The following is a 17,739-nucleotide window of genomic DNA, read 5'->3' on the forward strand; positions in this document are numbered from 1 at the left end:
CACAAATCACAGAAATCAATAAATTGGACTCCATCAAAATTCAAAACTTTTGTTCTTGGGAAGATACTGATAAGAAAACAAAAAGTCAAATCCCAAACTGGGAGAAAATATCTGCAAAAGATATACTATTAAGGACCTATATGCAAAATACATAAAGAATTTTTTTAATTAAAAAAAACACACACATACAACAAAACTATGCAGAGAAGAATTAACACAGCAGGCCTGAGAGGACTATCCTCAGAAAGGCCTGCTTGCCAACTGGCCCTTGGCTAACATCTGGGAATCTGCCCTTAAGAGTATTCCTAGTCAACCGGGTTCAAAAAGTGTGGTTCCCTGAGCCTAGACTATTTGCACAAACCATGTGGAGGTTTATGATGAATACCTGCTTTCCTTTGGGGGAGTCTGGAAGTTTAAGTATGTGCTAGACAAAAGATACCAGCCCCCAATAAAATCCTTGGGTGTGAGACTCTAACAGGCATTCCTGGGCAGAAATAGTGCCTATCTGCTACTACATCTTCAATTCTGGGGAAGAATATAAGGAAGAGAGCGTACAGAAACCGGCAGTATAGATTCCTTCAGGCTACACCTGTGTCTTTTCCCCTTGTGACTAGGCTTCGCATCCTTACCATACTGCTGTAACAAATCTTGGTTATAAGTACGTGGGGCCCCAAGCTGGCTCAGCTGGGAAAGTATGAGACTCTTGATCTCAGGGTTAGGAGTTCCAGCCCAGCTTGGGCGCAGAGATTACTCAAACAAATTTTTTAAAATCTGAATGTGGGGGGGGTCATGGGAACCAAACTAAAAAACAGTTTGAATAAGCAACTCACAAAGGAAGAAACACAAACGGTCAATAAGCACATGAAAAGATGTTTAACATCAGCAGTCATCACAAAAATGCAAATTAAAAGTATGAGATTTCACTACATACCTATCAAAATGGATAAACTTATGAAGACTAGTCATACCAACCACTGACAAGAGTGCAAAGGAACTGGAACTCTCATACACTACACTGCTAGATGGTATGTAAAATGATACAACCACTTCAGAAAACAGCTTGGCAGTTTCTTCTAAAGTTAAACGTTACCAACCCCATGGACCCAACATTCCACTCCTGGGTTATTTACCTAGGAGAAATGAAAACACGTCACAAAAAGACTTGTACATTAACAGTGACAGCAGCTTTACTTAGAAAGCTGGCAGCAACCCAAATTCCCATCAAACAGTAAATGGATAAATGATTTGTGGTTTATCCATACAATGGAATACTAATCAACAGTAAAAACGAAAAATAATACAGAGAACAATAGATGATGCACATCTCAAAGTCTGTTATGATGAGTGAAAGAACAGAAGCAAAAAAGTATCCTGTGTGACTCTATGTATATCAATTTCATGAAGCTGTAAATAAATCTGTAGCCTCAATGGTTGCCAGGGAACCGGGGCAGGAGATGGATTACAAAGAAACTTTTGGGAAATGGAAATGTTCATTACCTTGAAATCTTGAACTCAAATTTTAAATACATACCACTTATAAGGCATCCATCAGTCATGAGTAAAATTAGAGGGAGAAACATTATGGGAAAAGAAAGGGAAATGGGGGGGAAAAGCAAAAGGGGGGGGGGGTGACGGGCATAAATAAATAAATAAATAAAACATCACCCAAACAAATCAGGAATACAATGCCAGCGAACTAAGGTTTCTACTTGGGACTCCACATGGTATGGATGGGACTACAGGCCTGCCATTAACACTGGTCCTATAGTTTTCTGGGGCCCTAATCAACACCTGGCCCAGCACCCCCTCTGCCTGGTACCCAGGTCCAGGCCCTAGAAGCCCATACCCTGCAGTCCACTGAGCTCTAACCAGTCATGCCAGATCATCTGGACCACTGCCCTTGCAGATGAAGTACAAGGGCAAGAGTTTTTTGGACTTATCCTTTTATCGACAGTAATTTGCACTGTCTATAGGTACAGGGCCGAATAGTTCAGCAGGACTAACTCCCTCATTTTGGCTCAACTTTTCTTTTCATGGTTACGAATACTTCCTCCATGGCTCACAACAGATACTTAAAATTCCATTCCCATAAAATTCAAAGACAAGCACAACTACATTATTCTCTTTAGCGATTCATACAAACACGGTGATACATATAAAGAAAAGCAAAATGAAACTAAATCATTGCTCCACAAAGTAAATGTCCCCATTATCTCACTTAAATGGCCACTTATATTGCACTTTCATCAGACAGAGGTCTAAGATACAAACCTAAAGGACTAACTTCCAATACATATAAAACACTTAGAATCTTCTTTCTTGTCCCATGTTCCCAAAGATAGTCTCTCCACTCTGAAATTCATGGATGTTGGCAGGCTATATAGTTGCAAATGAAAGGATTAATTCTTTTTTAAAGATTTTATTTATTTGTCAGAGCAGAAGCACCGAGAGCTGTAGGCAGAACAGGCGGAGGGAGAAGCAGGCTCCCTGCTGAGCAAGGAGTCCGATGATCAGGACCCTGGGATCACCACCTGAACCGAAGGCAGACACTTAACTGACTGAACCACCCAGGCATCCGAAAGGATTAATTTTTTTAGTGGAATGATAAGTGGAAATTTTGAACATCTCATGAATGTACTTATAATCTTCCACTACTTCAGGCTCTGACTTGACCTTCTCGTAGTCTTCCAGATCTTAGAGCCTTGTTTTTAAACGTAGCTGCTTATGTTCTATTTTAAAAGGCAGAACACAAATCTGACTCTACCGTATCATTACAACGATGTTATACACTGAGCCTTGAAGAGATTATAGAAAAACAAGAATTTTTACTTGTGGTGGAGGTAAAACCACTTTTTTCTTCTGTTTCAATTCATGTTACATTTGCCTATGCAACATATTATTTTTTAAGTAGGCTCCATGTCCAACGTGGGGCTAGAACTTACAACCCTGAACCCAAGAGTGGCATGCTCTACTGACGAGCCGATCAGGTGTCCCTGCCTATACAACATATTTTTCGTCTTATAAACCCTTAAATTTCCCCTAAATCCTAGCTTCTCAATTTAGCATTAGATAGAACATACCCTACACTGAGCCAGCTGTTTAATATCCGGTGTAACTTAGAAAGTTAGCATATAAAGTTCCACTCTGATTAAAAAAAAAAAAAAAAATCAGTCCAAATAGTGAACTCTTATACCAGTACTGTTTATTCAGAAAGAAAAAAAAAAGTTTAAGGTTAAACAGCTGACATGTTTTACTATAACATTCTTTGCTTCATTAACTATCTTTCTCATCCACTTTTCCTTGACACCATTACACATTACACCAATCCCTTTCATTTGGGAAAATGTTAAACACTATTTTAAGAGGAAGAAAAGAACATCTGGTCCCACTGGCACTAAGCCATGAATTATTTTTATTTATGACTGTTGCCTGAAAATATTCTCTCCTAATCTTTAAAATCTGGAAAAAAATAATGCTTTCATTTGCAAGAGTTTAATATCTCATAAATAAAGCCTCCTATACATACTATTTTTTAAGACCATTCATACAATCTTAATTAGAAATACCAATATAATGTGAATCATGTAATAGAAAATACTTCATGTAATGTTATCTGTAGATTTTATTCTAAATAGTAATGTTTTACTTGATAAAGTACAATCCATATGTATTATGTTACAGTGTTGGGTTTTTTTTTTAAGATTTTATTTATTTATTTGACAGAGGGAGAGTTAGCATGGGCAGGGTAAGGGGCAGAGAGAGAGAGAGGGAGAAGACTTCTTGCTAAGCAAGGAGCCTGATGTGTGGCTCAATCCCAGGACCCTGGGATCATGACCTGATTCGAAGGCAGATGCTTAACTGACTAAGCCACCCAGGCACCCCTGTTACAGTGTTTTAAATGATACCTTCAACCAGTTCTTAATTAAATAATTCTAATCTGACTCATTATATACAGGAATAATAAAGTAAACTCATGTAATTGGAGATAAAGGAATATGGAACTTTCAAATGAGTCAGAAAAAAAATACAGAGGAAAAAGTGACAGAGCAAATGTAGTAAAATGTTAACAATCAGGGACTCTGAATGAAGGGAAAATGAAAGTTCTTTGCATTATTCTTGCAAAATTTTTACTTTGAATTAATATGAAACTTAAAGTTACTCAAAAAACCTCAATTAGTCACACAGCTCAGAAAATGAAGTTACATTCATCATTCAGCTGAGTAATTCCCATTAGAACAAAATGAGCATGTACTTCCAATATCTAAAAATTTATTCATAAATTATATACAGGTACTTACCACACTGCTAATATATTATATATATATAACAAATCATATATTCAAAAGTAGGTTTTTTTAAATTTTTTTTAAAGTAGATCTTTTTTTTTTAGGATTTTTTTTTTATTTATTTGACAGAGAGAGAGATCACAAGCAAGCAGAGAGGCAGGCAGAGAGAGGGGGAAGCAGGCTACTTGCTGAGCAGAGAGCCGGATTCGGGGCTCAATCCCAGGACCCTGAGATCATGACCTGAGCTGAAGGCAGAGGCTTAACCCACTGAGCCACCCAGGTGCCCCAAAAGTAGGTATTTTAAAAGGAGAAAGTTAAAAAGCAAATCCAAAGGGAAGGAATGATCTTGCTCCACAAGTGAATTCATCCCATACCCAGTAACTCCCAGTAACTCTCCTCTTCTAATTCAACCTGTACTCTAAACTCCAGCTTTCACTTCCCACAAGATTTCTAAACCTGAGGAACCAATCCGAGAACCAACACTAACAAAGTTAGACTAAACTGAGTACCTTTCCCCAGAAACCTGCTTTTACTCTGGCTTTCCCCTTCGTGCTAAAGGTGTCTGATTGCTCAAGGTAGCAAAGTCTTTCTCTTTCCAGCCCCTGTATTGCCCCCTCACAAGAATATTACCACGTTCTGCCCCCTTGAATTCTGAGTTCCTTCCATCCTTTTTTTTTTTTTAAAGATTTTATTTATTTATTTGACAGAGAGAGATCACAAGTAGCCAGAGAGGCAGGCAGAGAGAAAGAGAGGAGGAAGCAGGCTCCCTGCTGAGCACAGAGCCGGATGCGGGCTCGATCCCAGGACCCTGGGATCATGACCTGAGCTGAAGGCAGAGGCTTAACCCACTGAGCCACCCAGGAGCCCCCTCCTTCCATCCTCTTTAAATCCACTGCTTCAGACGCCTGGGTGGCTCAGTGGGTTAAAGCCTCTGCCTTCAGCTCGGGTCATGATCCCAGGGTCCTGGGATCAAGCCCTGCAGCAGGATCCCTGGTCAGCAGGGAGCCTGCTTCCCCCTCTTTCTCTGCCTGCCTCTCTGCCTACTTGTGATATCTCTCTCTCTCTCTCTGTGTCAAATAAATAAATAAAATCTTTAAAAAAATAAAAATTTTTTAAAAATCCACTGCTTCTAAGGCACCTGGGGGGCTCCGCTGGGTGAGTGTCTGCCTTTAGCTCAGACCATGGTCCCAGATCGAGCCCTCAATCAGGCTCCCTGCTCAGTGGGGAGTCTGCTTCTCCCTCTGCCTGCTGTCCTCCCTGCTTGTGTTTCTTGCTCTTGCTCTCTCGCAAATAAATAATCTTTAAAAATAAGCAAGTTAACAAATCCAGTTTCCTCCACATGGTATCATCACAGTGGATTATTAGAGCAGTTTCTTCATAGAGAGTTTTCAAAGCCTCCAATCTCAACAGCTTCCAACCCATTCTTCACACTGAAGCCTGTGGGATTATTCTAAAACCCAAAATCAACTAACCTACCCACTACTCTCTCCCTTATTGTGGTTCTCCAACACTCAGGAGATAAAGGCCACACATCTAGGACAGTAAACTTGGCCTATTACGACTGATTCTAGCCCATTTCTCTGCCTAGTTGTCCTCAGCTCTCATCTTACTGAAGAGTCACAACTACCTTCGAGTACCACATTTTCTCAGGCCTTAATGCTTTTACACGTTGCTATCACTGCCTAGAAATCCCATCCTTCAGCATTTCCCTGAAGAACTCAGACTCAAGTTTCAAGTCTCGAATCCAAATGCCCTTTCCCCTGTAAGACATTTCCTGAGATCACCAGCAAACTCAAAGGTTCTATTCCTTCAGCTCACTACAGTGTGTGCCCCCCCAGGACAAGCAATACACTGTACTGCTCTTTAAATTCTCAGAATTTGATAAGCAACCAAACACTTAATACTAGCTGAGCTCCTATCAGTTGTGGGGTGGGGGGGGGAGCACTTTTTAACAAACCTCAGGGATAACCAGATAATCTAAAAAAAAGATAAAACCAGATCCATTGCTCACACTGAATACCAAGATAAATTCTAAATAGATGGGAATTAAGTATAAAAAATGAAGCCACATAAGTACTAGAACACCTCACTAAATTCCTTCCTCACCTACGAGTGAAGAAAGCTTCCCGATTCAAAAACCACAATTCTATAGGTGCCTGGCTGGCTCCATCAGTGCAGTGTGTGACTCTTGATCTCAGGGTGTAAGTTCCAGCCCCACTCTAGGGGTAGAGATTACAAAACAAAACCAAAAGAAAACGAATAAATACAATCCTATAACTGACTAAATAAAAATAAAATGTCTAGGTAGCAAAAATGCCATAAGCAAACTAAACACATTTACTGCAAGAGCAGTAAAAAATATACATTATCTTCTGGGCGCCTGGGTGGCTCAATCGTTAAGCATCAGCCTTCAGCATCAGCCTTCAGCTCAGGTCATAATTCCAATGTCCTGGGATCGAGCCCCGCCCAGGGGCTCCCTTCTCAGCAGGAAGCCTACTTCTCCCACTCCCCCTGCTTCTGTTCCCTCTCTCGCTGTCTCTCTCTGTCAAATAAATAAATAAAATCTTAAAAAAAAAAAAAACCTTAAGTAATTGAATTAAATTGAATTAAAAAAAAAAAAATACACACACACACCCCAACACTATCTCCTATTCTGAATCATACCTGAGAGAGCAATGAGTTGTTAAAAAATTTAGTGATGAAATAAGAACACCCAAGTCAGCAACTTCTACTTCTAAGATTTAAAAAAAAGGTCTGCCTCTAAATTCAGTGGAGGCAGCAAACATTAGACTGGAAACTGCAAAAACCCAAATCAGAGAATTAGAAGACAAAAATTATGAGAAAAGCTACAAGTTATTCCTAGAAATCTAATGTTTATACAGAGTTCAAAAATATAAATGAAGGAATATGGGATGGGAGAGAAGACAAAATGAATATTCCCTGAGCTAAAGAAATATAAATGAGTCTTTGGATCGTGACTTATAACTAGTCATATTTCTGAATTTAAAAGATCAGTATTTCAAAGATCAGTATAAACAAGGGGAAATCAAGTTATCAGATTTTTCTCTACAAAATCAAATGTAAAGGAAAAAACAAAACCAGGGGCACCTGGCTGGCTCATTTGGTAGACACGCAACTCTTGATCTCCAGGTCGTGAGTTCAAGCCCCACGCTGGGTGTAGAGATCGCTAAAAATCAACAAACTTAAAAAGGAAAGGAACAAAACCTACATATTTCAAAAGGAAGAAAGGCATAACCCAGTATTTCTACACCAAACTATCCAAGTATCAACTGCAAGGACAACAGAAGTATATTTTCACACAAGCTCAGAAAATCTTACCAACAGAAGATAAAAATTCCACAAAAAAGTATCCTAGCCACAAGAACTGAACCAGGAGAAAGAATGGAGAAGACCTGGTAGAAAAGAGACTACAAGGAAACTACGACATAGTAAAATGTTCACAGTTAAGTCTATAAATAGTTGTTGTGATGTCTCATGCAAATGTTAAATGTCTCCTGAAAGTGACACTTCCTACACTGAAAAAGTAGTAATAATCTATCATGAAAATTCCACTAAGGCTCTTTGTTTATTCTACAGGATAGCCGCAGTAAAGAAAAGAGCTGTAGACTGCACTTGAGAGCACAGACACTGAAGCTTCCCCAGTGTTATTCCAAGTTGATGTACTTACCGGGAGTTTGGTGAAGGCCGGATTGGTAACATGCTTCCCAAAGGCATCTTCCTGGAACTGAAGAAGCTGCACCACTAGCCCAGCCAGCGTTTTGTTGGTAGGAGCATCCGCGTGAACATACTGCAAGATAAAGATGGGGACTCAAAAACTGGGACAGTTGTGTGGAAGAGAACTGTAGCTTACTTCCTATTACCTACTAAGCACTGGCCAGGTGACAGATTTGCAGAGGTCTGAACCTTGGTCTCTGCGTAAAAAGAGCTTACAAAAATAAATACTGGGAGCAGTGGGAAGGGAAAGATAACTGATCTCTTTACTTAACAGGTCTGAAGGAAAGAAACCATGCCCAAGCAATGAACCCAAGTCATCTCATGTACACCTGGAACTAAAGTTGATGGTGAGATCTTGAACCTCAAACTTGAGTCTGATACTATCATCAGATGAGACTTATCAGCAAATGTATTTTGTAAGCGGGAGGATAACTTGTGGCAAGAGCAGACTGTACTGTTTGTAAAAACAGGCCAACAAATTTCTTTGATACTCATCTCATCAAGAAGTAGGGCATATGCTCTTCCTTTGCTGAATCAAGACCATCCTTAATGATTAACTTGTAACCATCAGAATGCAGTGGGGAGATCAGGAGTGATGCTGTGGGACCTCTGAGGGTAAGTCAAAAGCTTCCACGTAGTCCCTTGGGAAGAGTCACCTCTGGAATCCTGAACTACCATGAAGTCCAACTACCTGAAGGCCACCATACTTTGTGGAACCCCAGACTACAGGGAGAAGCCTCTTGGAGATACTATGGCCAGAAGCCCCAGCTGATGTCCCAGAAGACTTATAGTACAACCACCAGACACATGAGAAATAATGGTTCCAGATGATTCCGCCTCCAGCTGTCAAGTTATCCCCAATCATCAAGTCTTCCCAGTTGAAACCCTAGACACAGTTCTCAGAGACAGCTGTCCCCATTGTACCCTTCCAAATTCCTGACACACAGAAACTCTGAGCATAATAAAAATGGTTGTTTTATGCCAAGAAGTTCTGAATATAATAAAATGGTTGTTTTAATGTGCACTTAAAAATGGTTGGGACAGTAAATTCTGTTACTTTTTTTACTACAATAAAAAAAAATTTTAGGGGCACCTGGGTAGCTCAGTCAGTTAAGTATCTGCCTTCAGCTCAGGTCATTAATCCCAGAGCCCTGGGATTGAGCCCCACACCGGGCTCCCTGCTCCATGAGGAGCCTGCTTCTCCCTCACCTCCTCGCTGTGCTCTCTCTATCTGTCACTATCTCTGTTGCTATCTCTCAAATAAATAAATTAAATCCTAAAAAATATTTTTAAATAAATATATTCGAAAAGTTATCCACATTAATGTCAACAATGTCCAAAGGCCAAACCAGTGGCAGAGAACAAGCTAGTTCCACAGCAAGGGAAGATAACAGGTAACATGACACGGAAAGCATAAACTAGCAACTTAAACTAAATATCAAAGTTTAATTATGAAATGTTTCGCATCACTTTGGAAAGCCAACGCAGTCAATAAATTTTGTTTAAGCCTCCAATTTTAAGCAGGAAAAACATCTAAAGACCATCTTGAAATTCAAAAGATAACAAAAGATAGCAAAATGAATTTTTCTTCCTGGGACAAACCTCATTTGCCCTTTATCATCCAACATTTCAAGATTAATGTGGTAGAGGTTTCTATTACAAAAAGCAATTTGTAAGTGATTTATACATGGCAAAATGATTATCAGCTGCACATTCTACTCTTACTAGACTGAATGGCTTTCAATCTGTACTACTGCCAAGCAAAGATAAAGCATGATATAAAAAGGCAATTCTTCTTAAAGCTTAGTATCCTCCCAAATTTTACTTATTCAGGTGCATAAGCTTTCCACTCTCAATGAAACAGCCGGCACGCAGTTCACTTTGCTAAAGACTGATATTTTGTTGGAATGCTTTATATTACAAGACCAAATGCTGGTAAAATCCAGCCCACTGCCTGTTTCTCTGTGGACCAAAAGCTAAGAGCAGTTTTTAGATTTTTAAATGACTGGAAGGAAATTTTATTTTATTTCATTTTTTTAAAGATTTATTTCAGAGAGAGGGAGAGAGCATGCGCAGAAGAGGCATAGGGAGAGAGAGAATCTCAAGCAGACTTTGAGCTGAACAGGAAGCCCAACACAGGGTCGGATCTCACCACCCTGAGAATATGACCTGAGCTGAAACCAAGAGTCAGACACTTAACCAACTGCAATACCCAGGCACCCCTGGAAAGAAATTTTAAATATTTTGGGGCACCTGGGTGGCTGAGTCGATTGAAAATCTGCCTTTGGCTCAGGTTGTGATCTCGAGGTCCTCAGATCAAGCCCATGTTGGGCTCTCCGCTCAGAGGGGAGTCCGCTTCTCCCTCTCCCTCTACCCCCGACTTGTGCTTTGTCTCCCTCTCTCTAATAAGCAAAAAAAATCCTTAAAAAAAAAAAAGAGTAATATTTCATGACACATATTACATGAAATTCAAATTTCAGTGTCCATAAATGAAGTTTTATCAAAACACAGCACACTTATTCACTACACATTGTCTACGGCTGCTTTCATATAACAGCAGTCAAGCAGTTGGAATTGAGATGGCATGACCTAAAAAGCCTAAAATGTTTACTCTCCTACCCTTTATAGAAAAAATCTGCCTATTCCTGTTTTAGACATTCCTTTTTCATCCCTATAAAGTTTTCTTTTATATTATGGGTGTTCCATGAAAACACATTTTCATAAGGTCACAAAGTTAAACACCTATGCCACACCACCAGTCAAAAAATGGAAACAAACTTCATACAATTAAGCATGTAAGATACCAATTCTGTTGGCCTAAAATAATGTTTTCCAAACTTTAGACCCACTCAGAGTTTCGAATTCCATAGGTCAGGCCCAAGAATTTTTGTATTTCTAAGAAGTTCTCGGTGACACAACTGGCGTGGGAACCCACTTCAAGAACTACTAAACTGGGGCACCTGGGGGGCTCAGTTGGTTAAGCATCTGCCTTTGGCTCAGGTCATGATCCCGGAGTCCTGGGATCAAGCCCCGAATAAGGCTCCCTGCTAGCAGGGAGTCTGCTTCTCCTCTGCCACTCACCCTGCTTGTGCTCTCTCTCACATTCTCTCTTTCAAATAAACAAAATATTAAAAAAAAAAAAGAAGAAGAAGAAGAAGCACTAAACTTGTTTTAAAAAGTCTGTTTCAGGTATTACTATACATCTTAAAGAATATACTTTATTATAATTTAAAACTTAAAGGGGAGCCTGGGTGGCTCAATCAGTTAAGCTTCTGACTTAGGCTCAGGTCATGATCTCAGGGTCCTGGCATCCAGCCCCGAGGCAGTATGCTTCTCCCTCTCCCTCTGCCCTCCCCCTGACTCCATGTTCTCTCTCTCTCAAATAAATAAATTTTTTAAAATTTAAAAATAGAAGTTAAAAACCAATTAAACAATTTTTAAATGTTGAAAACTACTTAAAACTCCCCTTTCCTGTAATATACTGCCTACTGCCAATTCCCACAAAAACTATCAAGTTTACTTTTTAAGGACTACACACTCTAAAGTGACAATTCAGTATCTGTTTTTTTCCAACTTACTCAACATAGTAAATCCTTAATAAGTAATACTCGATTAGTAAATAATTCATAGCACCCACATAATAGAATCTTTAATAAACTCTTCAAACGTATCCTACAGAACTGACAAAATATGGAGTATATATCTGCAAGGTAACTTTATTTTTATAAGAATAGGTTTCTCAAAGGGGTCATATAATGTACTGCAATTTTCTGTACAAAGTGACATGAAAAATTATTGAGTCTAACTTTTTATTTTTCAGATACCTGTAGATAACTGAACAATGCCAAATCCTAAAACTGAAAAACATACCATCGTGGAGGAAGGCTGTTCAGCAAAAACCAAATCAATCCTTTAGGAAAAACTAAGTTTAGAACTGCTATACACATAGCTTCATATATATTCAGATTTCACTACTATGCAAGTTTCATCTGATGTATTATCATTCAGAATACAAAAACATGTAAAAGTTTTCATGTAGACAACTTTATAATTTCAAAATAAAGATGGCCAGGCTCAAAGTTCAATCAAAATTATTACCTTAGCTATTTTTAAATCCTTTTTTTTTTAAGATTTTTTTTTTATTTTATTCATGAGACACACAGAGAGAAAGGCAGAGGGAGAAGCAGACTGCCTCGGGGCTGGATGCCAGGACCCTGGATTCATGACTTGAGCAGAAGGTAGACGCTTAACCAACTGAGCCACCCAGGTGCCCCCAATTTTTTAGTTATAAAATATTCAACCCTGGTTAGATACTTTCTCCAAATCACCCACAAAAGTTACCAAACATGAAAAAGTTTGGTAGTTTTTTAATTTTTAATTCATAAATGAACTGTCACATTAATATATTAAATCATACCTCACAACCACTCAAAAGGCAGCCAATGAATGACCGTAAGGTCTTTAAATCAACTTTTTTTTTTTTAAGATTTTATTTATTTGAGAGAGAGAGAGACAGAGAGGGAACACAAGCAGGGGGAGTGTAAGAGGGAGAAGCAGGCTCCCTGCCGAGCAGGGCTCGATCAAGCAGGGCTTGATCCCAGAACTCTGGGATCATGACCTGAGCCGAAGGCCGCTGTTTAAACAACTGATCCACCAGGTGCCTCTTAAATCAACTTTTAAACATCTCAAAATATTAACATTCTATTTAACCAATAAGAATAAAGCAAGCTGACCATGGCATATACACAAAAGTATCATTACTACCTCAAATTTAACATAACCCCATCTTCAACAACTATCACATTTGATTCAGTCTTATGGAAGTCAATCTTACTCTCAATTTACATACGGAAAATTAAAACAGAAATCAAGTTATCTGCTCAAGGACATCAGCAATTAGCAGCCAACAGTATGGAACGCGCAAGTTCCAAAGTGTAATGCTCATTCATTATCCTATAGGAACATAATAGAGCTCATTTCCAACGGCTTCAAAAAACATTACCTAAAACATAAAGATTCTTGACAGCTTTCAAAATACTGAAATCTGATTAACAAAAAAAATTAATGACTATAGATTATTTGTCATAAACATTTTATCTTTTGATCAAAAAAAGTTCAACAGCATGTTTTACTTAAGACAACCAAAAATTCTGTCTCAAGTATTTTAAGAAAGGTAGAAAGATTTTTAAAAAGTAAAAGAAAAGAAAGGTAGGAAGATACGTTTAGAAAGTTTTATCAATATATCTGCTTCACGCTATCTATGGCATGAATGAAATATCAAGTTTAACAACTTGTCCCTAAACAAACCTACTGCAGTAAATGCCCCATAAAACAAACAAAAAAACCTGTCTTTAACTGTTAAATACTTTATGTAAAGTGTACTGAAATGCATTCCTTTAGAAATCAAGACTACTTTAGTAACCAACCTTAGATTGAAATCATCCTGACATCTTAAGTCTTATTTCGAGAATAAACCAAACCAGGAAGAAATTTACCTGGGAACTTAACGGTTTACAGATATCCTTCACCTCCAAAGTATGAGTTGAAACCATGTAAGACCAGTAAGGCTTTATCGTTTGAAAACCACTCAGAGAGAAGGGAGTTAAGGGAAATTGGAAGGGGAGGTGAACCATGAGAGACTATGGACTCTGAAAAACAATCTGAGGGTTTTGAAGGGGCGGGGGATTGGTGGGGGGAGGTTGGGGGAACCAGGTGGTGGGTATTAGAGAGGGCACGGATTGCATGGAGCACTGGGTGTGTTGCAAAAACAATGAATACTGTTATGCTGAAAATAAAAAAAATAATAATAAAAATAAAAATAAATAAATTTAAAAAAAGAAAACCACTCAGAAACCATTGACAGAAATACAGCTTTCATCTTCACCAAAGTTAGAATGAAAGACATGTAGCCAATAATACAAAGGCCGCTCAGGCAGGAGATGAACAAGCTTCTGCCCTGCGGCTGGACTTAAAATGCAACCTCAAGCCAACTGCCCTGTGCTTCTACTCACCTACTTTTTTCCCTCTCCAGGAGTCACCTCCTCTGGACTTCTTTGGCCTAGTTGAAGCTCATCCTAATCAAAAAGTACTCCCTCTTCCTTCTGTGTTCCTAAGCCAGATTTAGCAACAAAGCTTAAATGACTACGTTCCTAGACTAATCTGTTCATTCACTGAACAAACATGTACTGAGCACCTACTAAGGACACAGAGAAAATAAAAATACAAGGAGGTTCTGTTTTAACTTGAAACCACATGAATTTTACAAGTGTCCATGTCTATCTTTACCAATACATTTTCCGTTACCTTCCACTACATTCCTTGATGAGGGGGATTATGTGTAGCAAAAAGAACCGGGGCTCTGGAGCCAGGCAGACCTTCACTGAATTCCAAATCTGCCACTCCTAATTGTAATCTTAGAGCTCTAAGTCACTCACATCTGGAGTCTCAGGTTCTATTCATGTGTAAAATGAAATAAATATGTATTAACCACGATGGTTGTAAGGATTTGAGTAATGGTTTAAGTGCCCAGATACAGTTAGATACCCGGCTGTCCATGGAATGCATGAATAGACCCATTAATAAAAATGGGACTACCAATGTCATGTTTCATTCAGTTGCTGAGATTTATCAATGTGAAAATGTAGTATTAAATGCAAAAGAAAAGTTTAATTAAAACCCATCAATGTGTACACTGAGTGGAAATATACTGTGTCCTGGATAGTACTTTCACCACTCCAACACCACTCTCTAAGGCTGACAGGTTTCTGGCTGCCAGGCATAAGGAATATACAATTCCCAATTTCAGGAGCCCCAAGAAATACACTCTGGCCTTATGAAACCCTGGTATCTAACTTTTACTTTACCTTTAAGGCCTGAAGAATACTGAGCCACCATCTGCCCAATGGCCTCAACACTCTGGGACACACTCCTCAGTCTGCCCCAGAACCACTTCTTCACCCACCAAGCAAACCCATTCCAACAAAACTGGGCCCAAACAGATGCACACAGAGTTTGGAGAGATAGAAATTACTATTATGTCTCCTTCTCCTTCCTCTTCCTTGATATCCAAAGGAATATTTCTCATTTCTGCTAAAACTACATTGATAAACTAATGTTATATGTCAATTATACCTCAATAAAGAAATCCAGACTGAGGGAGGAGGAAGGCTACATTAAGGTACACTGACTGAATTTAAAACCCAAAGCATTGGCTTAAGGGCACATGATAAAAATAATACTTTCATAATATAAATATTCAATTCCCTTAGCCACTTCTAGAAGCTCTGCTGCCTACAAAAAAAAAAAAAAAGTGACCAATTTATCACTGTATAAGGGAGAGCAATATTCTTGTCTACTTAAATGCAGATGAGAAAAACTGGCAATCCCAAATGTGACTGCAAAATTTCAGGGCGAAAAAAGTCAAAGCATATAAAAATATATATCGTCTGTCACTTCCTAAAACTTCAAGAAGAAAGTCACTTCTGAAAGCACTACAGTGTAACGTCAAAGGAACCCAAGATCCTGTCCCTATCAACCTCCAAAACCTGACAGACTCCATTGCACTGAGGAACTCAAATGACTAGGTTTCTAGACTACCTCGTCTTTCCATTCACTGAACAATTATTTACTAAGCAACTACTGAGGGCGAGGCTATGAGTACCAACCATGTTGGGGGTAGGGGACAATGCAGTGAAGAGGCCTGACAAGGTCCTTGCCCCAGTGCTATGGTTCTCAATGGGGGAAGTATGGCAATAGAAAGGTATGTTCGGAAATCTGGGGCAGAAGAGGTATTTTGGGCAGTTTGCTTCATTACACCTTCCAAGGGAGTCATTCCTATGTATCTAGAAGGGGAGTTAAAAAACACTCGTTATAAATAAAAGGTTAAGTCACAACTTTCAATACCCACTGATTCAGCGGAACTTACGTCCCCAAAGTAGGAGAAACAGCTAGATGAAAAGAATAATCTCACAAAATGGTACAAGACAAATAAAGGTAATACGAAGTGCGGCAGTCAAGTATTAATGGGGTTCTCAGGGAAGGCCTCCCTGAGAAATACAGTAGGTACAAGTACGTTAACTCTTGTACTCACACTGCACGAACTACAAGTACAATAAACACTGTCATTTTTTTTTTTAAACATCAGTGCTCACCAATACAATCACCCATTATATCGGCCTGCTGTTACTAACTTCCGAGTACAATGTCTAGTCATTCTTTACCAAACCAAGAACAGGCAGCAGAACCTGAGCTACCTCACTTGACTTGAAACAAAACTTGAAGCTGCCCTCACAACCCTGGCTCGGACAGTTTGTAAGAATCATTGTTCGCACACCCAGTGCCACTAACAAAAGAGATTCACGCCCTCCGGGTTGCTGAGCTCGAGATGCTCCTGCACGCCGGGGCGAGCTGGGGCTCTGGCCCGCGGTGCGGGGACTCCCAGGGGCCTGGCCCCGGGGGTCCGGCGCAGCCCCCGGCGCGCGGGCGCCGAGAGCGGACGGCGGGGGCGTGGCGGGCCCGGCGCCTGCCTTTGTTGTCCCTCGTGGCGCGCGGGGGGGGAGGGGCGGCCCGAGGCCCGCGAGGCCAGTAGCTGCGCCCGGCTCCCGTCGCGTGGCCTCCCCGGCCCCCACGGGCGCGCGAACCCACCTTCTTGTAGTGCTTGCCCAGCCAGACCCGCACCGAATCCAGCTGGGACACCGTCTCCGGGCTCTCCCAAAACTTGCTGGCCGGGCCACCGTCCTTCCGCCGATAAACGGCCAGGCCCGCGGCCGCCGCCGCGCCTCCCGCGCCCGCGGCGCCCGCCGCAGCCCCCAGCCCGCCGCCGCCCGCCGCCGCAGCCATAGTCTCCGTCCGTCGTCCCCACCGCCCGGACCGCCCCGGCCCTCGCGGCGATCCCCGTTCGCACCCGCGCGCGCGCGCGCAGCCGCCGCCACCGCCTCCCGGCCCCGCCCAGCCAACCCCCTTCCGGCGCGGAGGGCCGGCCCCGCCCCTTCTCGGGACCCGGTCCTTAACCGAAGAGGGCACGCGCGCACGCATGCGCAGCACCGGAGCCCGGCGGGCTGGGGACGAACGCTTGCTCCCGCCTCTTCCGCCCGCCGAGGGACGCTGCGCACCTTCGTTACTCACCCCGGACCTGCGAGTTGTGCTGTAGCCAAGTTCCTGCATCCCGTGAACCACTGCACAGAGGTTCTGTGTCATCCCCTGGCAGCGCCGGAGAGGAAATACCTGGCATGAGAAGTTCGGAGGGGGAAGCCCGTTTACGGTGTCGAGTGCTGCCCGAGGAACCCCCTGGCGGGGCGGGAATCTGCGTTTGCTTCCCCCCCCCCCCACCGCCTCAGACTTAGCGCACGGAGTGGCCTAGTAGCCTTTGTAAGCGTACACCTGGCACCACCACCCGGTGCTGCTTGGGCAGCACACACCTTCCTTCCCCTAGTGGCTGCAGCCACGCCGGCTCTTTCCTAGCCTCGGGGCCCTTCACCAGCTGGTTCCTGAGACCTGGACAGGTTTTACCCTGACTGTGGTGGCTTAGGCGCTTTCAAATTCATAGCTTAAGGGTGCTTTAAAGAAAAAACGATCTCTGACGGTACGTATTGACCAGCTGATCACACTCACCGGACGTTCTCTATGTAGCAGTCACCGCGACCTAGTATTTTTCTTACTTGTCCACATCCATTACATGAGAACCTAACCGTGACTTGTTTACAGGTGTACTCTCAGTGCT

The 17,739-nt window shown here is 41.4% G+C and overlaps 1 protein-coding gene across 3 annotated transcripts in view; it reads right to left on the reverse strand.

Moving 5' to 3' along the window:
* Positions 1 to 16,874, reverse strand: part of SMARCC1 (SWI/SNF related, matrix associated, actin dependent regulator of chromatin subfamily c member 1) — a 170,292-nt gene extending 153,418 nt beyond the window's left edge. For all 3 annotated transcript variants that reach the window (XM_032867902.1, XM_032867901.1, XM_032867903.1), the window contains exons 1-2: positions 16,665 to 16,874; positions 7,975 to 8,094 (exon numbers count right to left, since the gene is read on the reverse strand). In XM_032867902.1, the coding sequence (XP_032723793.1) occupies positions 7,975 to 8,094; positions 16,665 to 16,859 (315 nt within the window). In that variant the 5' untranslated portion in view covers positions 16,860 to 16,874. The remainder of the gene's footprint in view (positions 1 to 7,974; positions 8,095 to 16,664) is intronic.
* Positions 16,875 to 17,739: the final 865 nt, after the last annotated feature.

Source organism: Lontra canadensis, unplaced genomic scaffold, assembly GCF_010015895.1.
Source record: "Lontra canadensis isolate GAN:19392208 unplaced genomic scaffold, GSC_riverotter_1.0 scaffold35, whole genome shotgun sequence".
NCBI lineage: Eukaryota > Metazoa > Chordata > Mammalia > Carnivora > Mustelidae > Lontra > Lontra canadensis.